This window comes from Camellia sinensis, chromosome 13, assembly GCF_055761805.1.
Source record: "Camellia sinensis isolate YWXY chromosome 13, ASM5576180v1, whole genome shotgun sequence".
In the NCBI taxonomy this organism is placed as follows: domain Eukaryota; kingdom Viridiplantae; phylum Streptophyta; class Magnoliopsida; order Ericales; family Theaceae; genus Camellia; species Camellia sinensis.
Window position 1 is genome coordinate 119,198,411 of NC_138973.1, and position 13,472 is coordinate 119,211,882.

Below are 13,472 nucleotides of genomic sequence, written 5' to 3' on the forward strand. Positions count from 1 at the left end.
TTTTGTTTATGAAGAAAACTTTTATTTTTGATTTACATTATTTAGATTTGTGAACAACATTATGTATGTATTTTGCAAAATTTTGTGGTTGGATAATTTTGATGATGTGTTGTTATGAATGGAAGAGTACTTTAATTAAGGATGAAATTTTATTTATATACATGAATTTTTATATTATTATATAGTTATTGATTTTTTTTAGTTATTTTTATTTAATACAGGTAATTTGCATATTTTTAATAATTTTAAAATTGCATTTTTTTGTTAGAAACAGGTTTTTGCGACGGTAGCATAGCCGTCGCCAATGATATTGGCAATATGAACAAAAGGCCTTTAGCGACGGTACTTTCACCGTCGCAAAATAATATTTTTAGAGACGGCACACTTTTCTGTAGCAAATAATAGTATTAACGACGGTATTAAACCCGTCGCAAATAACCAGTTTTAGCGACGGTATTTTTTACCGTCTCAAATAAACCCTTTTGCGACGGTATTTTCCCGTCGCAAATAACCATATTAGCGACGGTATTTTAGTGCCGTCTCAAAAACTTCAGATTTTTACACATTAACTGCGACAGCATTTTGCCGTCGCTAAAAGGCATCTTTGCCGTCGCCAATGTTTTTGCGACGGCTTTACCGTCGCTAAAGACCTTTAGCTACCCCTTCTGTTGCGACCCCCCTACTACCGTCGCTAAAGGCTATTTACCGTCGCAAAAAAGCATTTGAGACGGCTTCTTTGGTATTAGCGACGGTATTTTATCGTCGCAAAAAAGTGAATTTTTTGTAGTGATATATGTCACATTAAGAACTAGATACAAATTAACCTTTTGGATAAAATAAAAGAACAATTTATTTGTATTCAAAATGACGAGCTACATGAGATGTTCAACCTAGAAAACTTTGTTTTGCTTGGAATGGTCAAGATTTGGATGAATAAAAGTTGGAAGCAAATTCATTTTAATAAATACATGTATTATCAGGTGCTAGTGCAAATGTGCTCTGTGTAGGTGAAGCAAACCAAATTTTAGGAAATAAGTATTTTTATTTATTGTTTTCAAATTAATATTTGTTTAGGAATACTCTAATTTAGTTTTTTGATTTGAGATTATTTTGTTTACTATTCTATCAGTTTCTTGTTCTACAAATATTAGGTTCATTATAAATAAAGATGTAAACTTTAGGGCAATGAAATTTTTTTCAGAATTAATGAGATTGTGAGTTTATATATTCTTTTGTTCCACCTTTGGGTATTCATTGAGAATCAATCATTGTTGAGCCTATATTATTGGCATTCATTCTAAATCAACGAGTTTAGAGAATGACCTTGCTTGAATGAACGGATTCGAAGATTGTTATTATTTCATGTTTTGGGTTGCATCGGTTGGTATGAAAGCTTGTGACGTTCTTACATCATGCCTAAGAAGTACAAGATGTAAACTCTAGAGTTTTTTTTTTCCTAAAGTTTCCTAGAGTGGTGCATTGTGTGGTTGAGATTTAATGACAAGTCACATCAATTTTTCAGCATTAAATCTCAACCACACAATACACCACTTTAGGAAACTTTAGGGAAAAAAACACTCTGGAGAATCCTTGGTGGTTCCTGTGGTGGAGATAATAAATGGTGATCTGAACCTGTTGAGTTTTCATGTTGAAGGCCGATGAGAGATTATGTATCGAAGAATTATAAAAACTATGTGAACCCAGTCATTAAACAAGATGATATAACTGAGTGGTCATTCACATCAAAAATTATTCCGAATCTGATAGTATATCGGAGTAAACTGCCAATTTTTTTTATGAAGAACCATTCATCAATGGAACTACTAATATGTTAGACTATTTAGTACCTGAACTATCGATGGTGTCTAATAGGTTCTTGAAGTATATAAATTAAAGTCTATTTAGTCTCGAAGCTATCGATTGAATCCATTAAATCTCTAAAGTATTTAATTTAAATCTATTTAGTCCCTAAAAGAATTACAAAAATAAAATATAAGCTCATAAGTATTATAAATTAGTTAAATACCCTATTTAGCTAACATTTTATTTCAAAAAAAATCTTAAGTTTTTATTCTGTATTTGAAAAGTAGATGTTAGTCCTTATGATGAATTTTTTTTTTATAAGGGTAAAGTAATTATCTATAGTATTTTCTTTATATTTTCTACAATGGCTACATACTTGCTTTTAGCTAATATTATATGTCAGATTTCATTTATAATTTCTAATTGATTATTTTTATGTTTTTTGCCAAGTTGTTTTTATTACTTAATTAATGTATTATTGTGTTTTATTATGAAATTATCTAATTCTACTTCTTCAGTATATCTAATATTCATATAATTTATGGACAAGATTGAGAAACCAAACTCTAATATTAATTTAAACACACAGTGAAATAAAACACCTTTTAAAGATAAAATAAAAATTTAAAATTTTTCTATAATAAAATCTTAATTGGGTAGGTCTTTTACTAATTTATAGTACTTGTGAGTATATATTTTATTTTTATAATCCTTTTAGGGACTAAGTAAGTTTGAATTAAATATTTTTGGGACTTAATAGATTCAATCAATAGTTTAGAGGCCAAATAGACTTTGATTTATATACTTTACGGAGCGAATAGATTCAATCGATAGTTCATGGACTAAGTAGACAATTTCGCGATAGTTTAGGGACATAAAGTGTAACAAACCTTTATATGTTTGATCATATTTTGTTTGTTGGAATTAGAGATGGATCTAGAATTATCACTATAGGGGTGCGAAAATAGCAAACCATTAAAATTTTAAATTTTCAAGTATAAGATACGATATTTTTCAAATTTTTGGGCATGCAGTCGTCCCCTTTCTCCCCTAGATCCATCATTGGTTGGAATTATGAATCAAAGTTGTGAAAGGATTGGTGTTAATTTTATTAAAGAAATTTGTTCGTTTAATTTTGGAAAACTGTTCTTTGAAGTTTAGATTCAAGAAAATGGGCAAATTACATTGACACCCCATGAGATTTGATCCAATTACATTCCACCCCATGACATTTTGAAAATTACATTTCCGTCCATGTGGTTAATAGTCTCATTTCACAAGCACCGTGTTATATAAAATGCAACAACTCCTAGTAGAAAAATAGAAGAAATTATATTGAAAAAAAAAATATAAAGCAAAGGAAATGGAAAAAAAATAAAAATAAAACAAAAACAGAGGAAAAGCAAAGCAAGAAAAGAGAGAGTGCATGAGTTTAATATTTTCATTCCGTCTAAATAATTATAATGGCAGGGGGTGATATGTATTAAATCCAAACCTCAGAAGGTGTAAGTACAATTTACCCCAAGAAAATTGACTTCAAATATAAGGTTGATGCAAATAAGTATAGACTTCTCAAATTATTTTAAGTAATTGAAATTGGAGGACGAGTTTTCTCAAGTGAAAAAGAATGATGCAAACCAAATTTTAGGAAATAAATATTTTATTTTATTATTTTCAAATTAATATTTATTTTAGAATATTCTAATTTAGTATAAAATAGTTTAGAATTATTTAGTTTCCTGATTTGAGATTATTTTGTTTACTCTTATTAGTTTTGATTTTATTTTCCATTCTATAAGTTTATTGTTCTACAAGAATTAGATTCATTATAAATAAAGAAGTAAGCCTTAGAGCAACTCTGACCATACTTTTTATTTTTTATTAGCTAAAATATAAAAATAGGTATTTTTTATTTTGCCTAATTCCTTTTTTATTTATATACTACAATGCTACTCTTTATTTTACCTATCTATACAGACAAACTATTTAAAAAGCTTTCCAAGGCTCTTCAACTGTAAGTAGCCTTGATGAATTTGGTTAAAATAGCTATTGTAATAGATAGTCTATTGGAGTGATTAAAATATGGTAATGGTAACTATGATAGCTAGCATGCCTCATTTAAAGAGTTTCATGCTCTTAGAGCAAGGGCAAGTTTTTTTTATGATTAATGAAATTGTGACTTTATATATTATTTTGTTCAAATTTTGGATATTCTTTGAGAATCAACAATTATTGAACCTTTATTCTTGGCATTAATTATGAATCAATGAGTTTAGAAAAGGATCTTGCTTCCGATAGTCATTATTAAATCAATAAATTATAAGATTGTTACTATTTTACATTGATGTGTTATCTGTGGGGATTGACATATGTTGCACAATTGTTAGTGATAAATATAGATGTGATTTAACGCGTTGAGTTATCAGTAGGAGACATATGATAATAATCTCAAGTAGGTTCAATTATTCTTTATTTAAAGGTAAATTATAGTAATTTTTTTAAAGGGAAAATTAGTGAAACATTCCACTCCAACTTTGTATAGTATAGTAGATGTCCAGGATTTTTTTTTTTTTTTTAATTAGCTAAGGTCCATCAACAATTTTTCAAATAAAATTTGACTTAGAGAAATTGTTCCTGACTCAGAGAAATTTTAAAATTTCTTTGTGAAAATCAAAATTTTTTTGAGTCGGGGCGAAGTTTCTTTGATTCGAACAAAATTTCTCTTAGTCAAATTTTCTCTGTAAAAATATTGAGGGACCTTAACTACCATAAAAATATTGTATGTCATTCATCTTATAAAATCTTAATATCATGGATCTTAAAACAAATTCCCCTTTTTTTAAACTATGATTCATTTGCATTTTGTTTTCCTGAAGTTTAAAAACTTAATAGTTAACCATCTCAAAGTATTTTTTTTTTTTTTGGTTACAGTTAGCCCCTTTTGTTAGGATTTTGTCAGGAATTTACATAAAATCAGATCATATGTAAAATGCATTACACATTTATTAAATTTTTGGCACAATAATATCCTTATCTAGTGATCTCGCTTGCAGTTTAACACTTAGATAATATAGGCAAAGTGGAAATAAGATCCACAGCTAAGAGTATTTTTATCCTAAAAAATAAGTAATGTGTAAACCAGGATCATAAGTAATGTGTTTCAAGCTCAGGAAAGTAAAGTACAAATAAGTAATAATTTAAGGAAATTTACTATGATTTGTCCTTTTTGTTAAATTTATTTTTCTCAACAAAGTCATGTAAACCAGAATCTTAGAAATACTCCCAATTGTGCTCCTTTGACTGTTTGATCACTGTCCACCGTCCCCATATGACATCTTCCACGGATGCTATATGTATTTTATGACACATGGATTTACAATTATATATAGAATACTATTTTTTTTTTTTTCCGTATCGGTATGGTTTTCTTTTTTTTCTAGATGGATTGGATCGGTATGTTAAGAATACCATTTTGATAAAAGAAATAATGGTCATATGGAAGCTGCAAAATTGGAACTCATGATCACTTGTTACTCGGTTGCGCCCACCTAGTTGGAATGTGCCATGTAGAGATGAAGTTTCTTTCGTCAATCCTAATTATTTCCATGTAATTTTTATTCTCGAGTTTAGGGCAGGCCCTGAGTTTCCAGGGGCCTAAGGCGAATTAATTTTTCGGGGCCTTTTTAGATATTTATAAAAAAAATAAAATCACTATGTTTGGTTTAGAGTTTTTAAAAATAATTATCTGAGTTTGCAATTCGTATTTTTTTAATATTTTTTTGTATTTGGTAATTTTATTTAAAAAAAATACAAATATTATAATTTTTAAATGTATCTAAATTAGAGGTATCTACAAAATAAATAAATAAAAATTGTGTAAAATATTTTAAAAAAAGTACTAAAAAACACATATTTGGGCCATAAAGAGAAAAAAAAATAGGCCACACAAAATTAGGTTAACAACTAATACATATTTTATATTTTATATTTTATCTTTTTAATTGGACTAACAACTAACACTTATAAATATTTTTTAATTGGACCTTTTATCAATTGGGCCAAATAAATTTTTTGAGGCCCCTTTAAAATAGCCTAAATTAATTAAATAGAATTGGGACATTTTAAGTTTTTAATATAGTGCAAAACTAATAAATTTGGGGCCTTTTTTTAGGCCTAATTTTTGCCCTGCTTGAGTTAATAGAATCTTTATTTGTCTAAAAATAAAATAAATAAACAAATAAATAAAGGAAACAGAGTGGTGGCTTCTGTTTGTGCATTTGAAAAATTTGCCAAGATAGATGGGACAAGCAGGGTAAGCCAATTGTTTTTTTTGTGATTGTAAGATGACTGAGACTACTAGGGGAGATGACCATAAAATTATTTTCAAAGTCTTCGTTGTTAGGTGGAGAATACAAGAAAGAAATCAACCAACAGCAATATTATTATATCAGAAAGCATTTGAGTTAATACTTTTGAGTCCTAAATATCATTGCCATAGTCACAATTTCAGGCATGGCTAGCATGAGGAGGCGGCCAGACTGCTGTCTGTTTATTATTCTTACTTGTTTGGTCGTCTCTTTGATCTTTTCCGTTCATGCTTCGCTTCTTGGAGATACACTTATGCTGTGTTTGTTTGGTGGATTTAAGAAGAGATTTGGAAATGGAAAGGAAAATGTTAGGTGAAATATGAATAAAATATACTTATTTCACCCAGTGTCACACACCTTTTCCCTTTCCATTTCCAAATCCCTCTCCAAATCCCCCAACCAAACACAACATTACAGTTGGCCAGGTTATGAAAGACGGGGATTTCTTGGAGTCTTCAAACAAGCGCTTTCGGTTGCTATTCTTTAGCCCAGATTCGTCCAACTTTCGTTACTTGGGAATTCAATTTATGAATGTCAGTGACGATAGTGGTCAGGATAAGATAGTTTGGGTTGCCAACCGTGGCAAACCGTTAAGAGGAACTTTAAACATCAGTCATGATGGGAACCTGATGCTTACCGACTATAATGGCACCTTCATCACCCTAAATGCTGAAGAACAACCTGTTCCGAGCAATGACACAAGTGCAACTCTACTTGATACGGGTAATTTAGTTTTGAGAGCAAGAAAACACATCGTGTGGCAAAGTTTTGATTACCCATCTGATACGTGGCTACCAGGCATGAAATTGGGGTTGTTTAAATCGAGTAGAGGCCAGCCACAACACTGTTTTCTCATTTCACAAGTCAGTCCGGAAGTTCCAACTCCGGGAGCATTTACTTTAGGTGTTGATCCAAACAACACAAAGAAGTTTGTGATCTGGCAAAGGGGAGTTCCTTACTGGCGCAGTGGGATGTGGAATGGGTATAACTTTAGCTACTTTCCAAGTAGTAATAATGAATTCAATTTCAGCTATTTCTCGGATGAGAGCCAGAGCTATTTCACTTTTACCAGAACTGATAACGATTTTCCATCTTGGATTGATATAGACTCATCTGGGACCATTCGCATAGTTCAAATAGAACACTATGCTTCGAACTATGTTCAGTGGTCATCTGCACCGTATTGCTGTGATGATTGCCAAGGACTAGAATACAGTTATAATTTCGGGTGTGTAGCCCCTAATCCATCCAACTGTACTGCTGGAGATGTGTTCATCAAGAAAAGCGGATCAACATATTCATGGGCTAAAACTAACAATGTCAGCCAGGGTATTAGTGATTGCAAGGAGATATGTAGACAAGATTGTGCTTGTACTGCTTATGCTTCTGCACTATCTGATGGGTCTGGGTGCCAATTTTTTTATGGTGAATACTCTGACTCTCCGGAATATATTTTTTACATACGAAACATCTCCATGGCAAATATAGGTAATCCTTGCATTATTTATTTATTTGTTTATTTTTCAATTTGAGATGTATTGTTAGTGATCAGAAGGGCATTTTACTGATATTCATCACCCTTTAATAATTTTCCCTTTTTTTTTTAATCTCCCTTGAACCACAGCTAGTCCACTTGTTGCACCTTCGTATCCTGTGACACAGCTAGTCCACAACAATTTGTTCCCCAACGATCACAATAATACTACCCTAGTTAATTTGAAGAAAAAGCGATTGTGGTTCACTATTAGTGCTGCAATTTCTTCGGTGATTTTTACTCTAGTCTCCTCATTGTCCTATTTGTGGTGGAGAAATCGCCATTCTAGACGTACATATATATTTACCATTTAAGACTAGTTATACAGTTTCTGTGCTACTTTCCAAGTAAAATTTTTCCCTTTGTACTAACCAGGAAATAATAGAAGAAGTGAAGACAGGACGAGCTTGGGAACACAGTCATTCATGTCTGAAATGAAAACTGAAGCAACAAATATGGAAAAAATCAACAATGGGAAAAAGGATCATGAATTACCATTGTTCTCTCTTTCTAGCATAGAAATTGCTGCAGATTATTTTTCTGATGCAAATAAGATTGGGCAGGGTGGTTTTGGGCCTGTTTATAAGGTAGCGTATGATTTCCTTTTCTAGCCATGAAATCTATACATTTAACAACACATATTACGATAGTTAAAGCTCAAATAAATTTGGCCTTCATGCACATACATGCCACATTACAATTGAAGGTTTTTGAAGACGATCATCAATAATCTTTTGCCATTGAATAATGCATTTTATGTTGTTTGAATCTATTTATTTTTGTTAGAAAGGAATATTTTAATATGTACTTCATATTTTATTTCTATTTAAATTTAAGGACAAATTACGACGGTAGTCCCTATACTTAACCCTTTGTATCATTTTAGTTCGTGTACTTTCAATTGGCTCGATTGTAACGCTAAATTTTTTTTCTTAATTTGATCCAATTGATTACAACTCTTAACATTTTTTTAATGAAAAATAAGCACATAAGTGTCATGTGTCATATTTTTAATGGTAAAATTATAAAATTACACAACTTAGTCAGTTAATCTCAACCAATTTAGGGATAATTTTCCCTAAAAAACACAAGGATATTATTAATTAGACCAAATTAAAGCAAAATCTAAAATTAATAGTCAAAATTGAGTCAATTGAAAGTGTAGGGACCAAAGTGACACAAGGGTTAAACAATAGGGATCATGGGTGTAATTTTCACTAAATTTAAATATCTCATACTAAATTTGTGGACTTCAGAGTAAATTCTTTAATGGGCTAAGGGATTGCTGTGAAAAGACTTTCACAACACATGTTACGATAGTTAAAGCTCAAATAAATTTAACCTTCATGCACATACATGCCACATTACAATTAAAGGTTTTTGAAGACGATCATCAATAATCTTTTGCCATTGCATTTTATGTTGTTTGAATCTATTTATTTTTGTTAGAAAGGAATATTTTAATATTTATTTCATATTTTATTTCTATTTAAATTTAAGGACAAATTACGACGGTCGTCCCTATACTTAACCTCATGTATCATTTTAGTTCATGTACTTTCAATTGGTTCGATTGTGACCATGAATTTATGATTTTTTCTTGATTTGATCCAATTGATTACGACTCTTAACATTTTTTTTAATGAAAAATAAGCACATAAGTGTCACGTGTCATATTTTTAAGGGCAAAATTATAAAATTAGTCAACTTAGTCAATTAATCTCAACCAATTTAGTGATGATTTTTGTTAAAAAAAACACTAAGGATATTATTAATTAGACCAAATTAAAACAAAATCTAAAATTAATGGTCAAAATTGAGCCAATTAAAAGTGTATGGACCAAAATGACACAAGGGTTAAATAATAGGGATCATGGGTGTAATTTTCTCTAAATTTAAATATCTCATACTAAATATGTATACTTCAGGGTAAATTCTTTAATGGGCAAGAGATTGCTGTGAAAAGACTTTCTAGAAGCTCTGGACAAGGATTGGAGGAGTTCAAGAATGAGGTTACATTGATCTCGAGACTTCAACATCGTAATCTTGTTAGAATTTTGGATTGTTGCGCTCAAGGAGATGAGAGGATATTAGTATACGAATACTTACCAAACAAAAGTTTAGATACATTTCTTTTTGGTTTGTTACTTTGTTACCTTTAGCTAACCTATTGCTCTTTTGGTCTCTTTCTTCGTTGCCATGTGATGATGTCTATCTATTTATCAAGTGCAAATTTTGGAACAGATGAAATAGGACGAGCTTCGCTAAACTGGAAAATTCGTGTTAGTATCATTGAGGGAATTGCTCAGGGACTTCAATACCTTCACAAATACTCTAGAGTAAGAATCATTCATAGAGATTTGAAAACTAGCAACATTTTACTGGACAATAATATGAACCCAAAAATATCTGACTTTGGCATTGCAAGAATTTTTGGAGACAATGAATCTCGAGCAAATACAAACAGAATTGTTGGAACATAGTAAGTTTGGTATCTCTTTTAAATATGTATGAATGAAAAAGTGTTCCACATACATGAAAATGACATTAGATTTTTTCTAACAATATAATTTCATGATTGATGAAAACAGTGGTTATATGTCTCCGGAGTATGCTTTGGACGGTCTCTTTTCTGTGAAGTCTGATATTTTTAGCTTTGGAATAATGATGTTAGAGATTATTAGCGGAAAGAAGAACGCATGTTTCTATCAACTAGATCGTGCTTAGAACTTGCTAGGATATGTAAGTAATTGTAATTTGGTCTACTTGAGCATATTTAATTTTTATTTTTCTAGAGAAGTGACCTTGTAGAATATTGTTTATGAACCATCACTACAACAAAAGTAACCTATGGTGACGAAAACTAGTGAAGAAAATAAAATTCGTCACTAAATGAAAATAATTCGTGAGGAATTTTTAAATTTTGTCACATATAATAAAAAAATAAAAATGATAGGTGACAAAATATATTTTTGTCAATAAATACTTCATTTTAAGTGAGGAAAACTTAAGTTTCGTCACCAAAAATTTTCCCGCTATTTTTTTTCGGTGGCGCCAAAATTTTGGGACTTTTGGTGACAAAAAAATTTGTCACTAATTATAAAATTATTTGTGATGAATATATTTTCGTCACCAAAACATTTTAATATTTCTGATATCTTTTGGTGAGGAAATAATATTGTCACCAATTTTGGTGGAAAATTTTTGATATATTGAGCGGCAATAAAAAAAAAAAGGTATTAATTTTTTTTATCATTTTTTTCTGTTTATCATCTCTCTCTCTCAAAATAGGGTATTAATTTGTCTTACCTCTTGCTCCTCTACCACGCCGATCGCCATCGTCGCCTCTATTAGTCTTGTCGATCGTCACCGCCAGTAGCAGCCTTGCCGGTAATCGCCACATCTTCTTCGCTTGATGATTTGGTACATGATTTCTCTTTGCTCTTTTTTTGGTGTCTCTTTCTCTTATTCTCTGTTTTGGTATGGTGACAAAAATTAGTGAAGAAAACAAATTTCGTCACTAAATAAGAATAATCCATGAGGAATTATAAATTTTGTCACGTATAATAAAAAAAATAAAATAATAGGTGACGAAATTTATTTCCGTCAATAAATATTTACTTTTAGGTGAGAAAAAAAATAAGTTTCGTCACCTAAATTTTTCCCACTAACTTTTTTTTATGATGTCAAAATTGTCAAAATTTTGAAAGTTTTGGTGAGAATTTTGTATAAGTTTATTATGCCTGATTAGTTATAAACTCAAATTTTGTATAAACTCAAATTTTGGGGCTTTTCACCAATAATCTCCAACTCCTTGGGTATCGAGAACTCCAAACACCAGATCGACGATGGTCTCCCTGCCCTTTACTCCTCTTCCATGGCCGCCACCGTCTTCACCCTCACATCCACCGCACACCACCACCACCACCGTCTTCACCATCTTCGTGCCATTCTCGGACAACGACGATATGAGATATGAAGGCTTCAAATCTGTTGGATTTATGGTAGATCTGAGATGTGAGGGCTCTTCCTCCGCTGCTACAACCACCGAGATGAACGATGGGGGCCAAATCTGTGTTCGATTTTTGTTGGTTCATAATCTATGTTCAAAGTTATACATATATATATATATATATATAAAGCTTCAGTGATTTCTATATGCGTGTGTGTAATTAGGTATCTGATTGTTCGATTTCCAAACCCTAATGGCTGAAATTGAAATTCGAAGTCTGTATATGTGTGTAATTGGGTATCTGATTGTTGATTGATTTGGTTGTATCAGCCACATTGTGCACCAAACCTGTTCGACGAAAGTCCTCTCTGAAAATTCTTTACTATCTATCTAGTTTGGGAGCTTTTTAAAGATGTATGTTGTGAAAGGAGATGGGCGTCAAGAGACTCTACATTTCGACAAGATCATTGCTCGTTTCAAGAAGCTCAAGGGCGTCACCACCAGTTGCTGCATTCTCTGCATGTGATGCATTTGATCTAGTAGTCGTCTAAATGATAGTAGGAAGTAAGTTATTTCAGATATTCCTTCTACCCATACAAAATTTGAGTTTATTATGCCTGATTAGTTATTTCCTTTTACAGTGTTAGTTTTAGATTATTTTGTATAAGTTTGACTTGTTAAAATACATATTGTTTGTGTGCCCGTATTTTGTTGTACTCAAATTGACAAAATTACGATTTGTAATGTTATTCTATATGTATGTCATTTCATTTCATTGGGAAACCTGCACTTGTGAGTTGTGTGAAACATATGAGTGAACTTTATTTTCAGTTAAGGAAAATAATAACAAAATGATTAACTTTCTCAGAATAAGTCAATTTCAGAAATACTTTTTATACTAAAAAACCTTGGATTTTTATATTTTTGTTTGACTTACTCAAATGGCAAGTTTTACGAGGCAAATTGGAATTCTTTTTGAATAAGTAAAGAAATGAATAGATTTCGACAATAATGATAGAATTAAGTGAATGAAGACAGAAATTGTACTTTTTTAATTAATAAGATCATGCTTAGGTTAATTAGTTTCCGCTTAATTACCTTCTAAAAATCTGGGGCATGACGTGATTGACTTCTAATGACTACATCCCATGGCTGGACTTGCAATTTTTTGTTTGCATTAATTGAAATGAGAGTTATTGTCGGAAGGTTTGAAAGTGTGTTTTTGAAAGGGCAAATGCTGAAGACTGCCCTGGGCCATTGTTTATTGTTGGGATTAAGCTAAAAAGTGTCTTCAAAATAGGCGAAAATGTTAAAAAGTGTATTGGTTTCAGTAAAAAGGGAATTGAATCTCTTCTGTTTCTCAAATTTTGTCTTTTTCTTGTGCCCGGGGGGCACTTTTTAGCGAGACCCTGTTGAAAGATAGTTGGAGTGACAGCTGAGATGGATGTGAGATTTTGAAAAGCAGTACAAAAAGCGTTTTCATTATGTGGTAATTCTCATTATCATTTGAAGTAACAATATGACTAAAAAGTTTGGAAGACAGAAGGTAGGCGTTTTACGAGTATTTGAAATAGTATCAGGTTGGGCACACCCATTATTTGTCTAGTTCAGCACACATGAACTTACTGTTGGTTTTCTGAATGTTGTTTAGGCTCCTTGTTTTCTAGTTGGAGTTGAACTGACAGGAAGCTGATCTACAATTACTCAACTTCTCACAATTGAAACCCTGTCCAACTGAACCTTAGCTGAGCCACTTTTGGGCTTTCACAAATAACCTCATATATTCATTAAATGATTGTCAAACGTGTGGTACATC

General features: G+C 31.4%; 1 protein-coding gene and 1 pseudogene across 1 annotated transcript; both read left to right on the forward strand.

Annotated features, from left to right (window-relative positions):
* The first annotated feature begins 6,593 nt into the window (after window positions 1-6,593).
* LOC114263892 (G-type lectin S-receptor-like serine/threonine-protein kinase At1g67520) lies at window positions 6,594-9,935 on the forward strand. The gene is made up of 4 exons (XM_082903277.1): window positions 6,594-7,658; window positions 7,795-7,995; window positions 8,080-8,291; window positions 9,633-9,935. The coding sequence occupies exons 1-4, from the start codon at window positions 6,599-6,601 to the stop codon at window positions 9,864-9,866; spliced, it is 1,707 nt and encodes a 568-aa protein (XP_082759403.1). The 5' UTR covers window positions 6,594-6,598; the 3' UTR covers window positions 9,867-9,935.
* Window positions 9,912-10,431, forward strand: LOC145805665 (G-type lectin S-receptor-like serine/threonine-protein kinase B120 pseudogene; annotated as a pseudogene).
* Window positions 10,432-13,472: the final 3,041 nt, after the last annotated feature.

Bases quoted from the DNA above. Each gene is read 5' to 3' on its own strand.
- LOC114263892 (XM_082903277.1), top strand. From the start codon at position 6,599: ATGAAAGACGGGGATTTCTTGGAGTCTTCAAACAAGCGCTTTCGGTTG. The intron at 7,659-7,794 runs GTAATCCTTGCA...CTTGAACCACAG, and splicing joins CATCTCCATGGCAAATATAG to CTAGTCCACTTGTTGCACCT. The intron at 7,996-8,079 runs GTACATATATAT...TGTACTAACCAG, and splicing joins GAGAAATCGCCATTCTAGAC to GAAATAATAGAAGAAGTGAA.